The 14,348-nt window shown below is 40.3% G+C and overlaps 1 protein-coding gene across 3 annotated transcripts in view; it reads left to right on the forward strand.

Annotated features, from left to right (window-relative positions):
- Positions 1-14,348, forward strand: part of TOPBP1 (DNA topoisomerase II binding protein 1) — a 38,233-nt gene that overhangs the window by 15,802 nt on the left and 8,083 nt on the right. For 2 of the 3 annotated variants that reach the window (XM_035128892.2, XM_035128893.2), the window contains exons 15-27: positions 225-398; positions 1,187-1,296; positions 2,989-3,112; positions 5,827-5,970; positions 6,711-6,804; positions 7,158-7,350; positions 7,874-8,097; positions 9,234-9,400; positions 10,097-10,211; positions 10,611-10,774; positions 11,422-11,562; positions 11,954-12,043; positions 13,616-13,777. In XM_035128892.2, the coding sequence (XP_034984783.1) occupies positions 225-398; positions 1,187-1,296; positions 2,989-3,112; positions 5,827-5,970; positions 6,711-6,804; positions 7,158-7,350; positions 7,874-8,097; positions 9,234-9,400; positions 10,097-10,211; positions 10,611-10,774; positions 11,422-11,562; positions 11,954-12,043; positions 13,616-13,777 (1,902 nt within the window). The other variant, XM_060280637.1, reaches the window with a different exon arrangement.

Genomic DNA, 14,348 nt, shown 5'->3' on the forward strand with positions numbered 1-14,348 from the left:
AAATACCTTGCAAATCTTCTTTCTCCTATAGCAACCTCCCTCTTTTATCCCCTTCCTTTCTATTCCCAGTTTATTTATTAGATGATGACTATGATTATCATTGAATTAGAAGAAATATGTAAACTACCTTTAATAACTTGTAAAGACATTTTTATCGCGTGAAAATCCCTTTGAGCAAAGAAACCTATGCACAGTTAAATGAGTGCATTTTAATTGCTTTTCAGGATGCACTAGCAGCTTTGGAAACTCCAGGGAGCTCTAATCCACAAAAAAGAAAACTGAGTACTCCTCTTTCAGAAGTCATTGGCAGGAACTTAAAAGTGGCTTTAGCAAACAGCACTCGGCAAGCAGCTGCTCTCACTGCAAGCCCTCGGTTGAAAGTTGCAACTCAACAAGTGGTAGGCTTCGGTTTTAGATTGATTGGACAAATATAGCATGTTTGTTTGTACAGAAAGATTGGTTAAATGCAGCAGAATTCAAATTGTAATTGGAAGTAAGCATGACTTCGTGGGGAGAGGAGGGATGTGACCACAGTTGTATGTCAACTGGAAGAAGTGAAATTACACACTTTGGTTCTAATCCGCAAGCCAGCCATGGGCTGCGCCTGTACTTCCTGAACATGTAGATGACCAGTGTTGTCTCATTTGACATTGCCAATTCACTTGCTATCAATGGGTGGTGGAAGGGGTCACCTTGATTCACTCCCACCTACCCCACCCCAAATCCTTTAACCCACTCCCAGGTCCTTGTATGATCAGCGGAAACAGTTGGTCCTGGCAAGTATCAACCACCTTCAATTCCAACCTGATAATTGCCACCTGCCCAGGTTTTAAGTTGTCTGAATTTATTTTAAGATATATTTTAATTAATTGATGTCTGTTTTTATGCATATTGTGTTGTTTTTATGATGTTAGCCGCTCTGAGCCCGGCCTCGGCTGGGGAGGGCAGGATACAAATAAAAAAAATATTATGACAATTATTATAATTATTAACAAATAATCAGTGCTGTCATAACTGGCATTACATTTCTAGAGATACCTTCATGATTTTGGTATTGCTGAACTATTGCATTGAAGGAGAAAGGAAGGAGAATAACTTTTCTTTCATTACATTACAAACAAACAAGTGAGTTCACCCTTGAAAATGTGACCCTGAACTCCATTTCTGCTAATTCTATTTTGAACAGGAAGAGGAGCCAAAGCCTCTAGCTGATGTTGTCATATGTGTGAGTAAGAAGCTCAGTAAAAAGCAGAGCGAGCTGAATGCCATTGCTGCTTCCCTTGGAGCAGATTACAGGTACATGCAGTTAACAGAATTCTTCACTGATAAGACTTTGACATTTAGCTCTTGAAATTATTATGATGATTCAAGTGCCTAAAATTTTCCTGTTGCTGTACAAAGATAAAAAGCAGTTAATGGTCCTGCCCTCAGGTTTACAATCTAGTACACATAATGCAAAAAGGGAAATGGAGGGAGGAATTAGAGGGTAAGGCAATTTATTTCACTGGTCTGGTTCACAAGTCACACTGAACCATAGTTAAAATAAATTTCGGTTTAATGTGAATGAACAGTATGCCGGTGCATGCTGCGGAAATTGTGGGCACTGTTCCTTCCTCACCCCTGCTGTACTGGTGGAAAAACAGCCATTATCTGGCTTGTGTCATCCAAACCTTGGACTCATGGTTTGTTTCTCTCTAAACAAACCATGAGCAGAAGCTAAGGAAGAAGGAGACCTATAACTAGCTCTAGCTGGAAAAGAGATCTCAGATTTACTGTATCTGAACAAAAATGGAGTATGATTTGGAACTCAGTAAATAACTCTTCACTGAGCTTATCAATACAGAAAGCTCAGTATATATTATTATGGTGATATCTGACACTTGCTAGGCTTAATAAAATTCACGTAGTTGCATGTTTCAGGTGTTGGAAGCCTTCAGCTGTAAATGCCAATTTCTTCTTGCATATGTGGTGGGAATACCAGATAACATGTGATTTTTAGAGACGATATAATTGGTGTTATATGGCTGTGATTGGGATTAAGCTCTATGCTAATTTAATGGATAGGGGCTGATGTGTCAAAGAATATGAAATTTCTAATAACAATTTTTAAAAAGTGGGTGTATAAGTGGAAAAACCCACAAGCTCCAACTAGATGGGAATGATTGTGCAGAGATGGTCAAATTAATAGATATGATGTATATGAGAAGTAGCATTCAGAATACTATATTTGTTGAGAAGTGGCTGTGTCTTGTAAGTTATTGGAATCAATGCAATGGAAGCTTGAGACTTTCTGCGATTGTTTTGTGTAACTTGCAGGCCATAAATCTATCCTGTAACTCTTTTGAGAACCTATTTTCTAAAAGATTGAATAAATTAATTAATTTTGTTCCAGTTTTTGAATGTAACACGGTGAATAACCCTGGGAAGGGGCCATTGTTCAGTGGTATAGCATCTACTTTGCATACAGAAGGTCCCAGGTTCAGGCTCTAGCATCGGCTGGAAATATCTTCTGCCTGTAACCCTGGAGTGCCGTTGCTAGTGTGTGTAAACACTACTAAGTTAATGGGTGAATTTGTCTGATTCGGTATAAGGCAGCTTCCTATACTACCTTAGAAAGATGTCCATCAAAATGTGACTTTTAAATTTGAATTACCAGGTGGACATTTATGTTCCTGAAAAATAGATCATGGTCTCGAAGTATGGTTTTAAATCGCCATATTTGTTGACTGATGGATTCTTCTTTTGGGGGGGGGCATATTTACCATAGAAAATGATCAGCATCCCTGGTCGTCTTGGGGTGAGGCCTTTGGACCCTCCTGCATGCGATGATGGTGGATGTTACTTCTAAGAGCTGTTCAAGTTTGGGGTGTGTGTGCAAGTGTTAGGAATGTTGAGTTGGCATCCTGATAACCACAAGTCCCCCCTCCCCCATTCACAGAACTGGAAATCACTTAACATGGAGTTTAACATGTCTTGCATATCTTTTAGGTGGTGCTTTGATGAAACTGTAACTCATTTCATCTACCAGGGAAGGCAAAATGATAGTAACCGGGAATACAAATCTGCTAAAGAAAGGGGCATACATGTAGTGTCGGAACACTGGCTTTTGGAGGTACGGAGAAAGAGTTTTTTCCTAACACAAGGATGGGGGAAAGGGAAGGTTGCACAACATGTCATTATTGACTTCTTTTTATGTGAATTGAATCTGTTTTAAAAATCGGGCATACAGTGAGGGGAAAAAGTATTTGATCCCCTGCTAAATTTGCCCGTTTCACCAGTCCATAATTTTAATTGTAGGTTTATTGTAGCTGTGAGAGACAGAATAACAACAGGAAAAACCCCAGAAACCCAGAAGACAAAAGTCAGAGATTGATGTGCATTATAATGAGTGAAATAAGTATTTGATCCCCTATCAACCAGCCAGATGTCAGGCTACCTGGTATCTTCACTGTATGTAAAGAGCAGAGATTAAAAGCACCTGCTGTAAGGGAGAGGTCTTACCTGTAATCCCAGCTTGTTACAGTACCTGTACAAAAGACACCTGTCGACAGAAGCAATCAGTCCAGCAGATTCCAAAGTAGCCACCATGACCAAGACCAAAGAGCTGTCCAAGGATGTCAGGGACAAGACTGTAGAAATGCACAAGGCTGGGCTGGGCTACAAGACTATTGCCAAGCAGCTTGGTGCAATAATTCGCAAATGGAAGAAACACAAAATAACTGTCAACCTTCCTCGGTCTGGGGCTTCATGCAAGATCTCATCTTGTGGAGTTGCAATGATCATGAGAACAGTGATGAAGCAGCCCAGAACTATCACGGGGGGTGGGGGGACTTGCCAATGAGATCAGGGCAGCTGGGACCATAGTCACCAAGAAAACAGTTGGTAACACACTGCACCGTGAAGGACTGAGATCTTGCAGAGCGCCTGACTTCTGTAATTGCCAACAAGGGTTTTGCCACCAAGTACTAAGTCATCTTTTGCAAAGGGATCAAATACTTATTTCACTCATTATAATACACATCAATCTCTGACTTTTGTATTCTGGATTTCTGGAGGTTTTCCTGTTTTTATTCTGTCTCTCACAGCTACAATAAACCTACCATTAAAATTATGGACTGGTCATTTATTCGTCAGAGCAAACGGGCAAATTTAGCAGAGGATCAAATACTTCCCCCCCCCCCCTCACTGTATATGGGGTGACAGCCTACATTAATCATATTAAGGCTAAAGTCAATTGATTTCAGTGAGCCTACTCTCAGTTTAATTGGATATCATTCATAAGCAGTGTTCTGTGCATGCCAGTCTCCATGCAGTATAAGGCTATGCAATAAAAGGGTCCAGCAACTTCAAATGAAGTGCCATGTGTGCTACTTCTGTTTCATAGATCCATAAATGTAGCTTGGCAATATTTGTGCACTTAACACTGCAGTTCCTCTAAGGTCCATCTGTATTTCAAAAGCTTGATTGTGTTTCAGCAAAACTTGTCACTTGCTGCTTGTCTGCTAAGTATGTTGCTGAAGCACTGTGCTAAAATAGAATAAGGTGAAAGTGCTATTAAGCAAGAAACGCAGTCTGAGTAAGCGGTTGCCAATATGGGGGCCACCATATTTTGTTAGATTCAAAGTATCATTGTCCCTTACTATTGGATACACTAGCTAGGGGCTGAGGACAGTTGGGAGCCCAGCATCTAGAGAGCACCACATTGGCAATTTGTACTCTTGAGTAATATATTTGTGATTCTAAGGGCAGTGCTGTTTCCATTGGTGTGGCAGTACTAAGTAGCCAGTGATTGGTGTGGGACCGAAAAGGAAATATATAAGACCCTGCAAAGTAGCTGCCAGAAATACATACACTGTAAACAGCACATTTTCCTGGATATCTATTCCTCTACCATTCAGCCCTTCAGTTCATTTCCTGTCTTTCTTTCAGCTCTCCTGCAGTGTATTTGTCTTCCAACTCAGATGTCTCTCATCTTCTGTCCTTAGTTACTTGTGTGACACCCAGTTCGAGTTCCCCCACTCATCTATCCTCTTGCTCCATTGCCCTGGATAGGCTTTTGCTTGTATTTTAAAGCCTCTGTTTATCACTTAATTACTATCATTTTAAAGTGGTGTGCAGGCAGCTCACAACTTACGCTAGGGTTACGTTTCACTCTTCTGTGCATGTAACTGAAATTGCTTATATAGGGAGCACCCTGGTGAGTCCTCCTGGCTCGCAAGGAGACCTTCCCCAGTGCCCAAAGAGGACATCCTCTTTGGGCTCTGGAGAGGGTTTTCTTGCAAGCCAGAGGCATAGCGGGGCTTTGCTGAGGCTTCCCACCTGACAGCTGATGTGCAGGGTAGAGCAGCTGCCGCTGCCACTGCTACTTCCCCACATGTCAACTGTGCAAGCCACGCTGTCCCCGCGACTCGTGCAGCTTGCGCAGCTGAGGTGCGGGGAAGCAGCGGCTGCTGATGCTTCTCTACCACACATGTCAGCTGTTAGGTGGGAGGCCTTAGCAAAGCCTCCTGTGTCTTTGCCTTGTGAGGAGACCCTCCCCAGAGGGTCCCACCTCCCCCCCCCAATCTCTGGTAACAGTGAATAAACATTTCATGCATCCAGTGAAGCAGTTTCTAGTTCATGAAAGCTTCTGCTGCAGCAAAATTGTTAATTTTTAAGGTGCCACAGGATTGTTTGTTCTACCAACAAAGTAACATTTTTGAGGAACATATTTATTGTTGGCTGGGCAGAAAAATAAATGTTTCTTTAACAAATATAAAATAAAATTGCTCACTTCCTTGCTCTAAGTTTGTAGCATTAATTCCTCTCCCTACTAACTCTTTCCAGAGTGCACAAGAATATAAACGGCTGCCTGAATCTCTCTATCCTTACACATATAACCCTAAAATGAGTTTGAATATTAGTGGTATTCAAGATGACAGATTCTCAGATCGGCTAGATTCGGCTGAAAAAACAGGGAAGGAAGACGAGGTATGGTAGATGCAATTTGTGTGTGTGTGTGTTTTAAAATCATTATAGTAACCGTAACCTGGCTGAATAAATAACAAAACAGTGAATGGCTTTCTGCAATTGTTTTCACTTAGATTATGCTAATTCTGTAATCTAATAAATGCTGAAAGTTTCAGTTTCTTGTAGATATGGCAGTTAGTGTTCACAACATTATGAAAGTAAAAGGACTAAACTATTTGACTGCTATATGACCACATTCAGCTACTTGGAGGAAAGGCCAGAGCTTAATGGTAGATTATCTGTGGTGCGTGTAGGTCAGCCCCAGCATCTCCAGGTAGGCTTGGGAAAGATCCCTGGAGATCTGCTGTCTGTCAGTGTAGACCACAAGTGGGGACTCCATATGTTGTTTGCCTTCACCTCCATCGTCTCCCCAGTTAGAATGGCCAATGTTCAGGGGACATAGAAGTTGCAGCCCAGACACATTTTGGGGGGGGGCATCGGTTCCCCATTCCTAGTGCAGACAATACTGAAAGAGATGAGCCATTGGTCTGACTTGGTATAAGGCAGCTTCCTGTGATAATGTCATAGTGACAACCTAGAAGTAGATTTACTTTTGTTGGACTGTTGAATATTTTTGTTGGTTTTATTAGTAAAGTTTGTATGCAATTCTCCTTGCATCAATATTGAACACAGGACAAATTGCTATACTTTTTCTGTTCTGAGATATGACTTGTGTAAGACCTGAACATCAACTGTTTCAGAAAATGGCGTTGGATACTAATGATAGAGAAGATGTTACTATGGATCAAGTGACTGAGGCAGTTTCTGTGGAAAAAGAGAATGCATCAAAAGGAGGTAACTCTTTGTGTGCATTATTGTATGGTTTGGCATCTACCATCCGTTTTTGCCATATGCTGAAGATGCACTTCTTTACCCTGACCTTTTAGAGCCCAACCTATTCTTGTGATTGTAACTTGTTTTAAACTGTTTTTAGTGTTGTATTTTTAATTTGTGTGACCCACCCCTGGGACCTCAGGATGAGGGGCAGAATTTTCAGTGAGTTCTTGAAATGTACGGAATATGGAAGGGCAAAGTATACGAAACTAATATGCAGTGAAGAAGGGGCCCACATGGCTTTTATTACATGGCGTTTGACATATTTTAAGTAGAAAGAGCTGTTATTTATTTACATTTCTTTTGAACTCCAGTTTTAACACAGACACTGGAAATGAGGGAGAACTTTCAAAGGCAGCTACAGGAAATCATGACTGCAACATCACTAGCAAAGTTTCAAGGACAAAGAAAATCTTTGTCTAGGAACGGCTTTGACAATTCTCCAACAACTCCAGATGGCCCTCGTTCTGTCCGTAACGGCCGTAGCCGAGTCTTGGAAGCCCTAAGGTACTATGTGACATGTGAACACATTTTGAATTTCTGGGCTACCATCCTAGGAAGCTACACATAGGCAGCCAGAGGTGTCTTCTGAGGTTTTTGCTGAAGCTGCTTGTGTGACTGAATGACAAATTTCTAAACGGAAAAGTGACTTGTCTGATGAGCTGTGTAAGTGTCTGCAACAGAAACTTTAAATGCCCAGCTGTCAATGCAGTTCTCCGATGCTAGTGCACGGGAGACTAAATTATCCCATTGACTGCATTGTAACCTAAGTCCAGCAAACCTAAGCTTGTTCTAGCCCAATATGTTTCATTACTGTTGCACAAGGTTAGGGAACCCGTGACCCTGCAAATGTTGCTGGACTTCAAACTGCCAACAACTCCAGTAAAGCATAGCTGAAAATCAGGTATAATAGGTGCTGGTGTTGTGCAGCTGCATCAGGAGGGCCAGAGGTTTTCCAACTCTGCTGTACAGAGAACTTTGTATACTTACTAAAGCAGTGCACATCCTCATTGTTCATTTTGGTCCTTAGGCAGTCACACCAGGTAGCAATGGATGTCAACACAGAACCATCACAGAGTGAACAGATTATTTGGGATGACCCCACTGCAAGAGAAGAGAGGGCAAGGCTTGCTAGTAACCTTCAGTGGCCCAGCAGCCCCTCACAGTGTTCTGAACAAATTCAACCTCTTGCAGTAAATGCTGGAGACCTCTCGCTTACAAAATCCTTTACTGATACGGAAATTGCTGAAATGGGTAAGAAGAGAAAACAGTGTGATTGAGTTGAAATAGCTGGTTTTCATGGTTAAAAAAAAATCCCCTGGATTATGCTCACTTAAAACTGTAGATGTGTAGTAGTATTATTGAAGGTATCTCTGTTTTTGATTTGTTTTTAAATGCTGCATGTCTGGGGGGAGTCTAGGTTAGAATTAAGCTCAGACATAGTTTTCTATATATAATGAAGATTTCCTTTGTATAGTGGAGTCCTCAGTCATGTGAGTCCTCACCACTGGTACAATGATAAGAATTCATTAACAGTTTTACCATCTGACGTACAATTATTATTATTTTTTGCTAGGCCCAATCTAATTGTTACGTAGTTTTGTTGCTACCAGGAATTGTGTATTCCAGTGTAGAGTAGTTTGTTGTCAACTAACTATATACTTGCTTTGTGTCAGAGGATACCAATGGTGATCCATTTTAAAAACAACCCCTTGCCTCTTTATTCATGTATATTTGAAACACCTTCCTCACACCAGATATTTAGGGGTAGGAAGGAGTTGAGAAATTGGCCTTAAGGATGTGTCTGGAACAGAATATGGGGGCAAAGGAAAGGTTGAAGCTGTCTTAGGTAGTCAGGGATGGAAGGTGGGCTTGATTAACCAAATGTTCACATGATAGAATTATGAATAAGTTTTTTTATACTTTGTATGGTTTATGTGGCACTTGAAAAGCATTAAGACTACATGATAATTTTGTTCTACAGTCAGACTGTTCTCATGTGTAGGCAAACACAGGTGGCTCCCAATTTAGGCGCATCCGAATGATCACACACACTTGCATGGCACTAAACCAGAAAGTAGCCCCAAAACGTCAAAAAGGGATGGAGCGGGCTTACATGTGCTCTACCGACACGCACAGGGGTCTGGAACTGAACCCCTGTGTAAAACAAGGATTTCCTGTAAGTTTAGGCTGCAGTCTTGATTATTTATAGGCTATTTAAACCAACAGGGTTACATGTTTTGGATTGTGGCTGCCCCTTTTGAAGGTTCCGATTTAAATAATACATTATTTTTTCTCCCCTGTTCATTTTCTGCTTGGCTTCTGTTGAGAACTGTTCAGTTTTATATTTGCCTGCTTTAGTGATTTGATGTTTTTTTTTGGCTTTGTAGAAGTTGATGAACCTGCAAAAACAGATTGGGTTGAGGTCCCAAAGCTTCCAGGCTGTAGAAATCCAGAAATCCCTGTGAAAGAAGATAATCTGATCCCAACTCCGCTGGCTCCTGCCATTGCCTTTCCTTTGGCAAATCCTCCTGTGGCTCCTCAGCCAAAAACAAATGTATGCCTTATGACAGCATGCTGATTCATATATTAATATTTGAATTGAGAAGTTGTATTCCTGTGTTCGTTTGTACTTTCATTTGAAGTTGTTAGTAGTTTAATATTAACATGCAGATAATAGATCGCAGCAGACAGTAAATATTTTATCCCCGTGGCTTCTTGGCAATTACTTTAAATCCCATATGCTTTTTCCTACCAGCTCAATAATAATGGAGAGGTTGAAGGAAATAGGAAGTACCTGTTATTTGCTCTGTTAAAATAATTTCATAATGGGGACTAGGAGTTCAGGAATGATTTTTGCAAAGATTTCAAGGGTCTGACATATTGGTTGAAATATCTGGAGGTATTTCATTTCATGGAGTGCTCGTTGACTTTGTGCTACCTGCTAAATTACTGTATATTGCATATTTCATATAGATGGACTTCAGCTCTGATACGTTCAGCTATACTTGATCAGAATAAATAGCTTCTACTGTATACCTTGCCATTTAGTAGGGACTCAGGCAAAGATATTGAAGTGATTTTTTAAAATAACAAATATGTAACTTAAGTCTCTCTAGGGGCTTATCATGTATGTTTTAAAAATGTGTGACTGAATTAAATTGTATGTGTGGACATGGATGGGGCAAACTGCTGGGAATCAATGACATCTTTTTGTCCTTTCCTTCCCCCCACCCCAAACTTACCTTTTCAGGTCATTAGAGTAGACCAAATGACTGCTGAAGAACCAAAAAAAGAGTACAGATTCCAGCTGTCTTCTGTTCGCCCTCAGGCACGGATTGATTATTACCATATGATTGAAGAGCTGGGTAAGAAATCTGTGACCGGAGCATATTGTGGCTCCATCTGGTTGTTGTTGTTGTTTGGCTTGCCAGCCAGTGTGGTGTAGTGGTTAAGAGTGGTGGACTCGTAATCTGGTGAACCAGGTTCGCTTCCCCGCTCCTCCACATGCAGCTGCTGGGTGACCTTGGGCTAGTCACACTTCTCTGAAGTCTCTCAGCCTCACTCACCTCACAGAGTGTTTGTTGTGGGGGAGGAAGGGAAAGGAGATTGTTAGCCGCTTTGAGACTCTTTAGGGTAGTGATAAAGCGGGATATCAAATCCAAACTCCTCCTCCTCCTACAAAACAGCTCATCACTTTCTATGTCTGACCTTCCTCTAGTAGGAATTGCTTGTAAAAATAACTATAGTTAAAATCCATTCTTTAGGTGGAGTGGTGCTTGAGAAGCAGTGCTTTGACCCTAGGTGTACCCACACAATAGTGGGGCACCCTATTGGCAACGAGAAATTCTTGGCATCAATGGCAGCTGGAAAGTGGGTACTTCATTGCTCCTACCTGGATGCATGCAGAACAGTACAATGCTTTCTACCGGTATGGCATACTTTAAAGCAAATTTTAGTCTGTTTTAAAAACTATTTTACTGTTGTATTTGTTTTTGTTTTTAAATGTGTACCCTGCTTTTTCCCACCACATCTGTGTCACAAAGCAGCTTACAAAATGAAAACATACAATATACAAAATTCAAAACTTAAACATCGGAGATTAAAACATCCGAACACCATTCATGGTGCAAAGGCATAAATGAAGCTGATATAATTTACAAAAGCAGCAAATGATGTGGTCAGTTTGCTGAAGCTGAGTAGGTCTGGGTCTGGGCAGTGTCTAGATGGCAAATTGTACATATGCTGCCGAGTTCCATGGAATAAAGACGGATATACATGAGGGGGAAACAATGAATTGAAATCTTGCCTCACCGCAATGTCTTAAATGACTGAATCCCACTTTAATTAGCTACTCCATGGATTTAAGCTGAGAGTTCATTATTTAGGTTAAGTGGTGCTTGAACTTGGGTGATTTAAAAGCATACTTTCCCTTTAAAAAATATCTCAAAGGGCACCCAGTATAAATGTTACGAGTATTTTATTTGTTTTTAAACTATAGGTTGCTTGTTTTGGGGATTTTTCTTGTTTCATGTTGTTGACTGAATCGCAGTGAATAAGAGACTTTCCACCCATTAGGAGGAAGATTTTGAATGGGGAAATAATTCCATACTCAATGCTGCATCTGAAATAACTGAATCCCAGAAGAATTTAGCAGTTGCAGCAATGAGGTGGAGGAAAATAATACAAAGACGGCGAGAGGAAGCTGGCATTACTGAGGTATTTTTCCTGAGGAATAGTGGGGGTTTTGAAAGTAGCTCTCAGCTTTTTTTTTTTTTGATTGATTGACACTTTGTGGCTGTAAAGAGAGATGCACTTCATTTTTATTAAATTTTTTAAAATGGAAAATATTCCTTTCCTGAACAAAATAGAAACAGAAAGTGAATAAAGAAATAAAAATGTATGTTATATCACTATATATTCAAGAGATGTACTTCAGTATAGTAAAACAGTGTTCTAACTTACTAACTTGTTAAGCATTCTAACTAGTTAAACTGCTTTTAGAAAATGTGTTGCTAAACTTACTGTACTTTAAAAAAATTGTAGCATTTTATACGTATGTGTTCATGTGTAATATACTGTACACATATTAATAGCTCTATCTTTGTAGGGGGCATTTCGTGGTTGGAAGGTTATTTTGAATGTTGACCCAGCCAAGGAAGCAGGCTTCAAACGTCTTCTAGAGTCAGGCGGAGCAAAGGCATGTATTCTGTTCATTTGCCAGTACTGATACCAGTGGGTATTGAATTGCTGCTTTCTGCATAAGAATATAGTATCGTAAGATTTCGTTTTAGATCAGAATGATTAATTGTTACAAAGCAAGGAACTGGTTATGTCAACAGAAACTTTCCATCCTGTGTTATTTTTCCATTAATTTCAGTTAAAAGTTTTGTAGTGTCTATTATTGTTCCAGATCCACTGGGGGGGGGGGAAATCCATCAGTATTTTTGTTTTACAAATAAGTATTATGTAAAAGTTGAACAATTAATTTAGGCAGGTGCGGGGAACCTTTGGCCTTCCAGATGTTGCTGAATTACAATTCCCATCATCACTATCCATGGCCATGCTCACTGGGGCTGATAGGAGTTGTAGTTCAGCAACATCTGGAGTGTTAAAGAGTTATTCACTCTTCTCTCCAGCTACTGAAACACAAACGTGTGTGTGTGTGTGTGTAGTTATCTACAATGACAATGGTTATTTTACCAACCTTTTTTCTATTTCAAACTCCCCAAATTCATGTAACTAAAAAAATGGCAAGAGATCTTTAAAAAAGTACATATATGAAATTATAATAATAAACCAAGACTTAAAGCTAATATACCAGTACTCATGATGGGGGGAAATGGAGGTTTGTTTGTGCCAAATTTGTAGTTGTATTATATGTACAAACTCATATATGTATATGAGGGAGGAAATGGAAGAAACCATTGCATAAAATGGGGTGGGGGAATAGGGCTAATAAAAATAATAATTTTCTGGTACTGTACTCAGTTGGCTAAATATGTGGGATTGATATAAATGTCTGGTAAGCCCAACTATATTTCCTCCATAATTGCTTTTTGATGAGTTGCATCCAGATTACCGCTTTTAAAAACTGGAGAATTTGTTAAATATAAGGATCTAATAAGAAGATATGATTGAATTCTCAATTGTTGGAAATACCTGGTATTCTGGAAAGCTGAATATTTTCAAGTAATGGTTGAACACCCTCTAGAACAGGTAGATTTTTGTCTGTATAATTCAGACTAGGGTATAATTCAGACTTGCTAGGTTCTCTGTGGCAAGTAATTTACTCACATACCCCTCAATTCCGCATTCTCTCCTTAGCCATTGGCTCTTTAAGACTTGAATAAAAGACAGTGTGTGCATAGGCTCAAAAATAGTTTTGGAAGCTGCATGTGACATGGAGGACTACCACGCTTTGCACTGTGCTGTAATATTGTGCAGTACCAATGGCACTTGTCCAGCCAATTTCCTTCCTAGTATTCTGGGAGAGTGGAAAATATGTTTAGAGATAGGGTAAGGTGTCAGAGGAAGAGTCATGGGGGCTTAGCCACGTGGAGATGTTGCACAACCACTGCACCCTATTTTGACAACATAACAGTTAATATGTTCTTAATTTTGAATGCCACTTCCAGGGCCATCCTGGAAGCTGCAAGCAGGGCTCTTGTGGTTCACCTTCTGAAATTATTCTGGCACAGCTAGCTTATATGTTAATAGCACGCATGTACCATATATATAAGTAAATCAGTGTCTGTGTTTGAAATTACAGGTGCTGCCTGCTCATTCTGATTCTGTGTTTAGTGAAGCCACCCATCTTTTTGCTGATTTTAACAAGCTGAAGCCAGTGGATTTAAGAGTTAATTTAGGAGAGGCTTCTGCTCATGGAGTGAACTGCCTGAAGCCAGAATACATTGCTGACTATCTTATACAGGTCTGCATGCCAGTAGCACAATGTGACTGTTACTTTTAAGAAAACTTGCCATCTCAAAAATCAAAGCTGTTGCAGCAACTATGTGCAGAATTTTGTGTGCCTAGGGAAAGGATTAGGAAACCTGTGGCAATTCCCAGTGGCAATAGTCAGCATGGCCAATAGTCGGAGGTGATGTGAGTTGTAAATCAGGAACACCGGGAGGACCACAGGTTTCCCATAAGGCCTTTCCCTTTGTATGACCGATAGGAAAGCTGTGCGTGTGGCAGTAGAGATAGAAAACCTGTTGCCTACATAAGGCTATGGATTGTGCCTCAGATGCAGAGATTGTGATGATTATGTTGCTCTTGACCCATTTTCTTCAGCTTAAAACATGACATTTCAAGACAGGTGGATGTTGTCTTTTTCTTTGCCATAACTGGTTAGAACAAAAAGCAAAAAGGGCTAGGTCTGCAGACAGGGCAGACCTTACCCAGTATTCCAGCTGAAATGCTAGGGTAATAAGTAGGGAAAGATGATGTCTGATAATGAATTCAAGGTTGTGAAAATTGAGAGGAAAACTTAAAAGCCAGAA

This window comes from Zootoca vivipara, chromosome 12 (assembly GCF_963506605.1).
Source record: "Zootoca vivipara chromosome 12, rZooViv1.1, whole genome shotgun sequence".
NCBI classification, from domain to species: domain Eukaryota; kingdom Metazoa; phylum Chordata; class Lepidosauria; order Squamata; family Lacertidae; genus Zootoca; species Zootoca vivipara.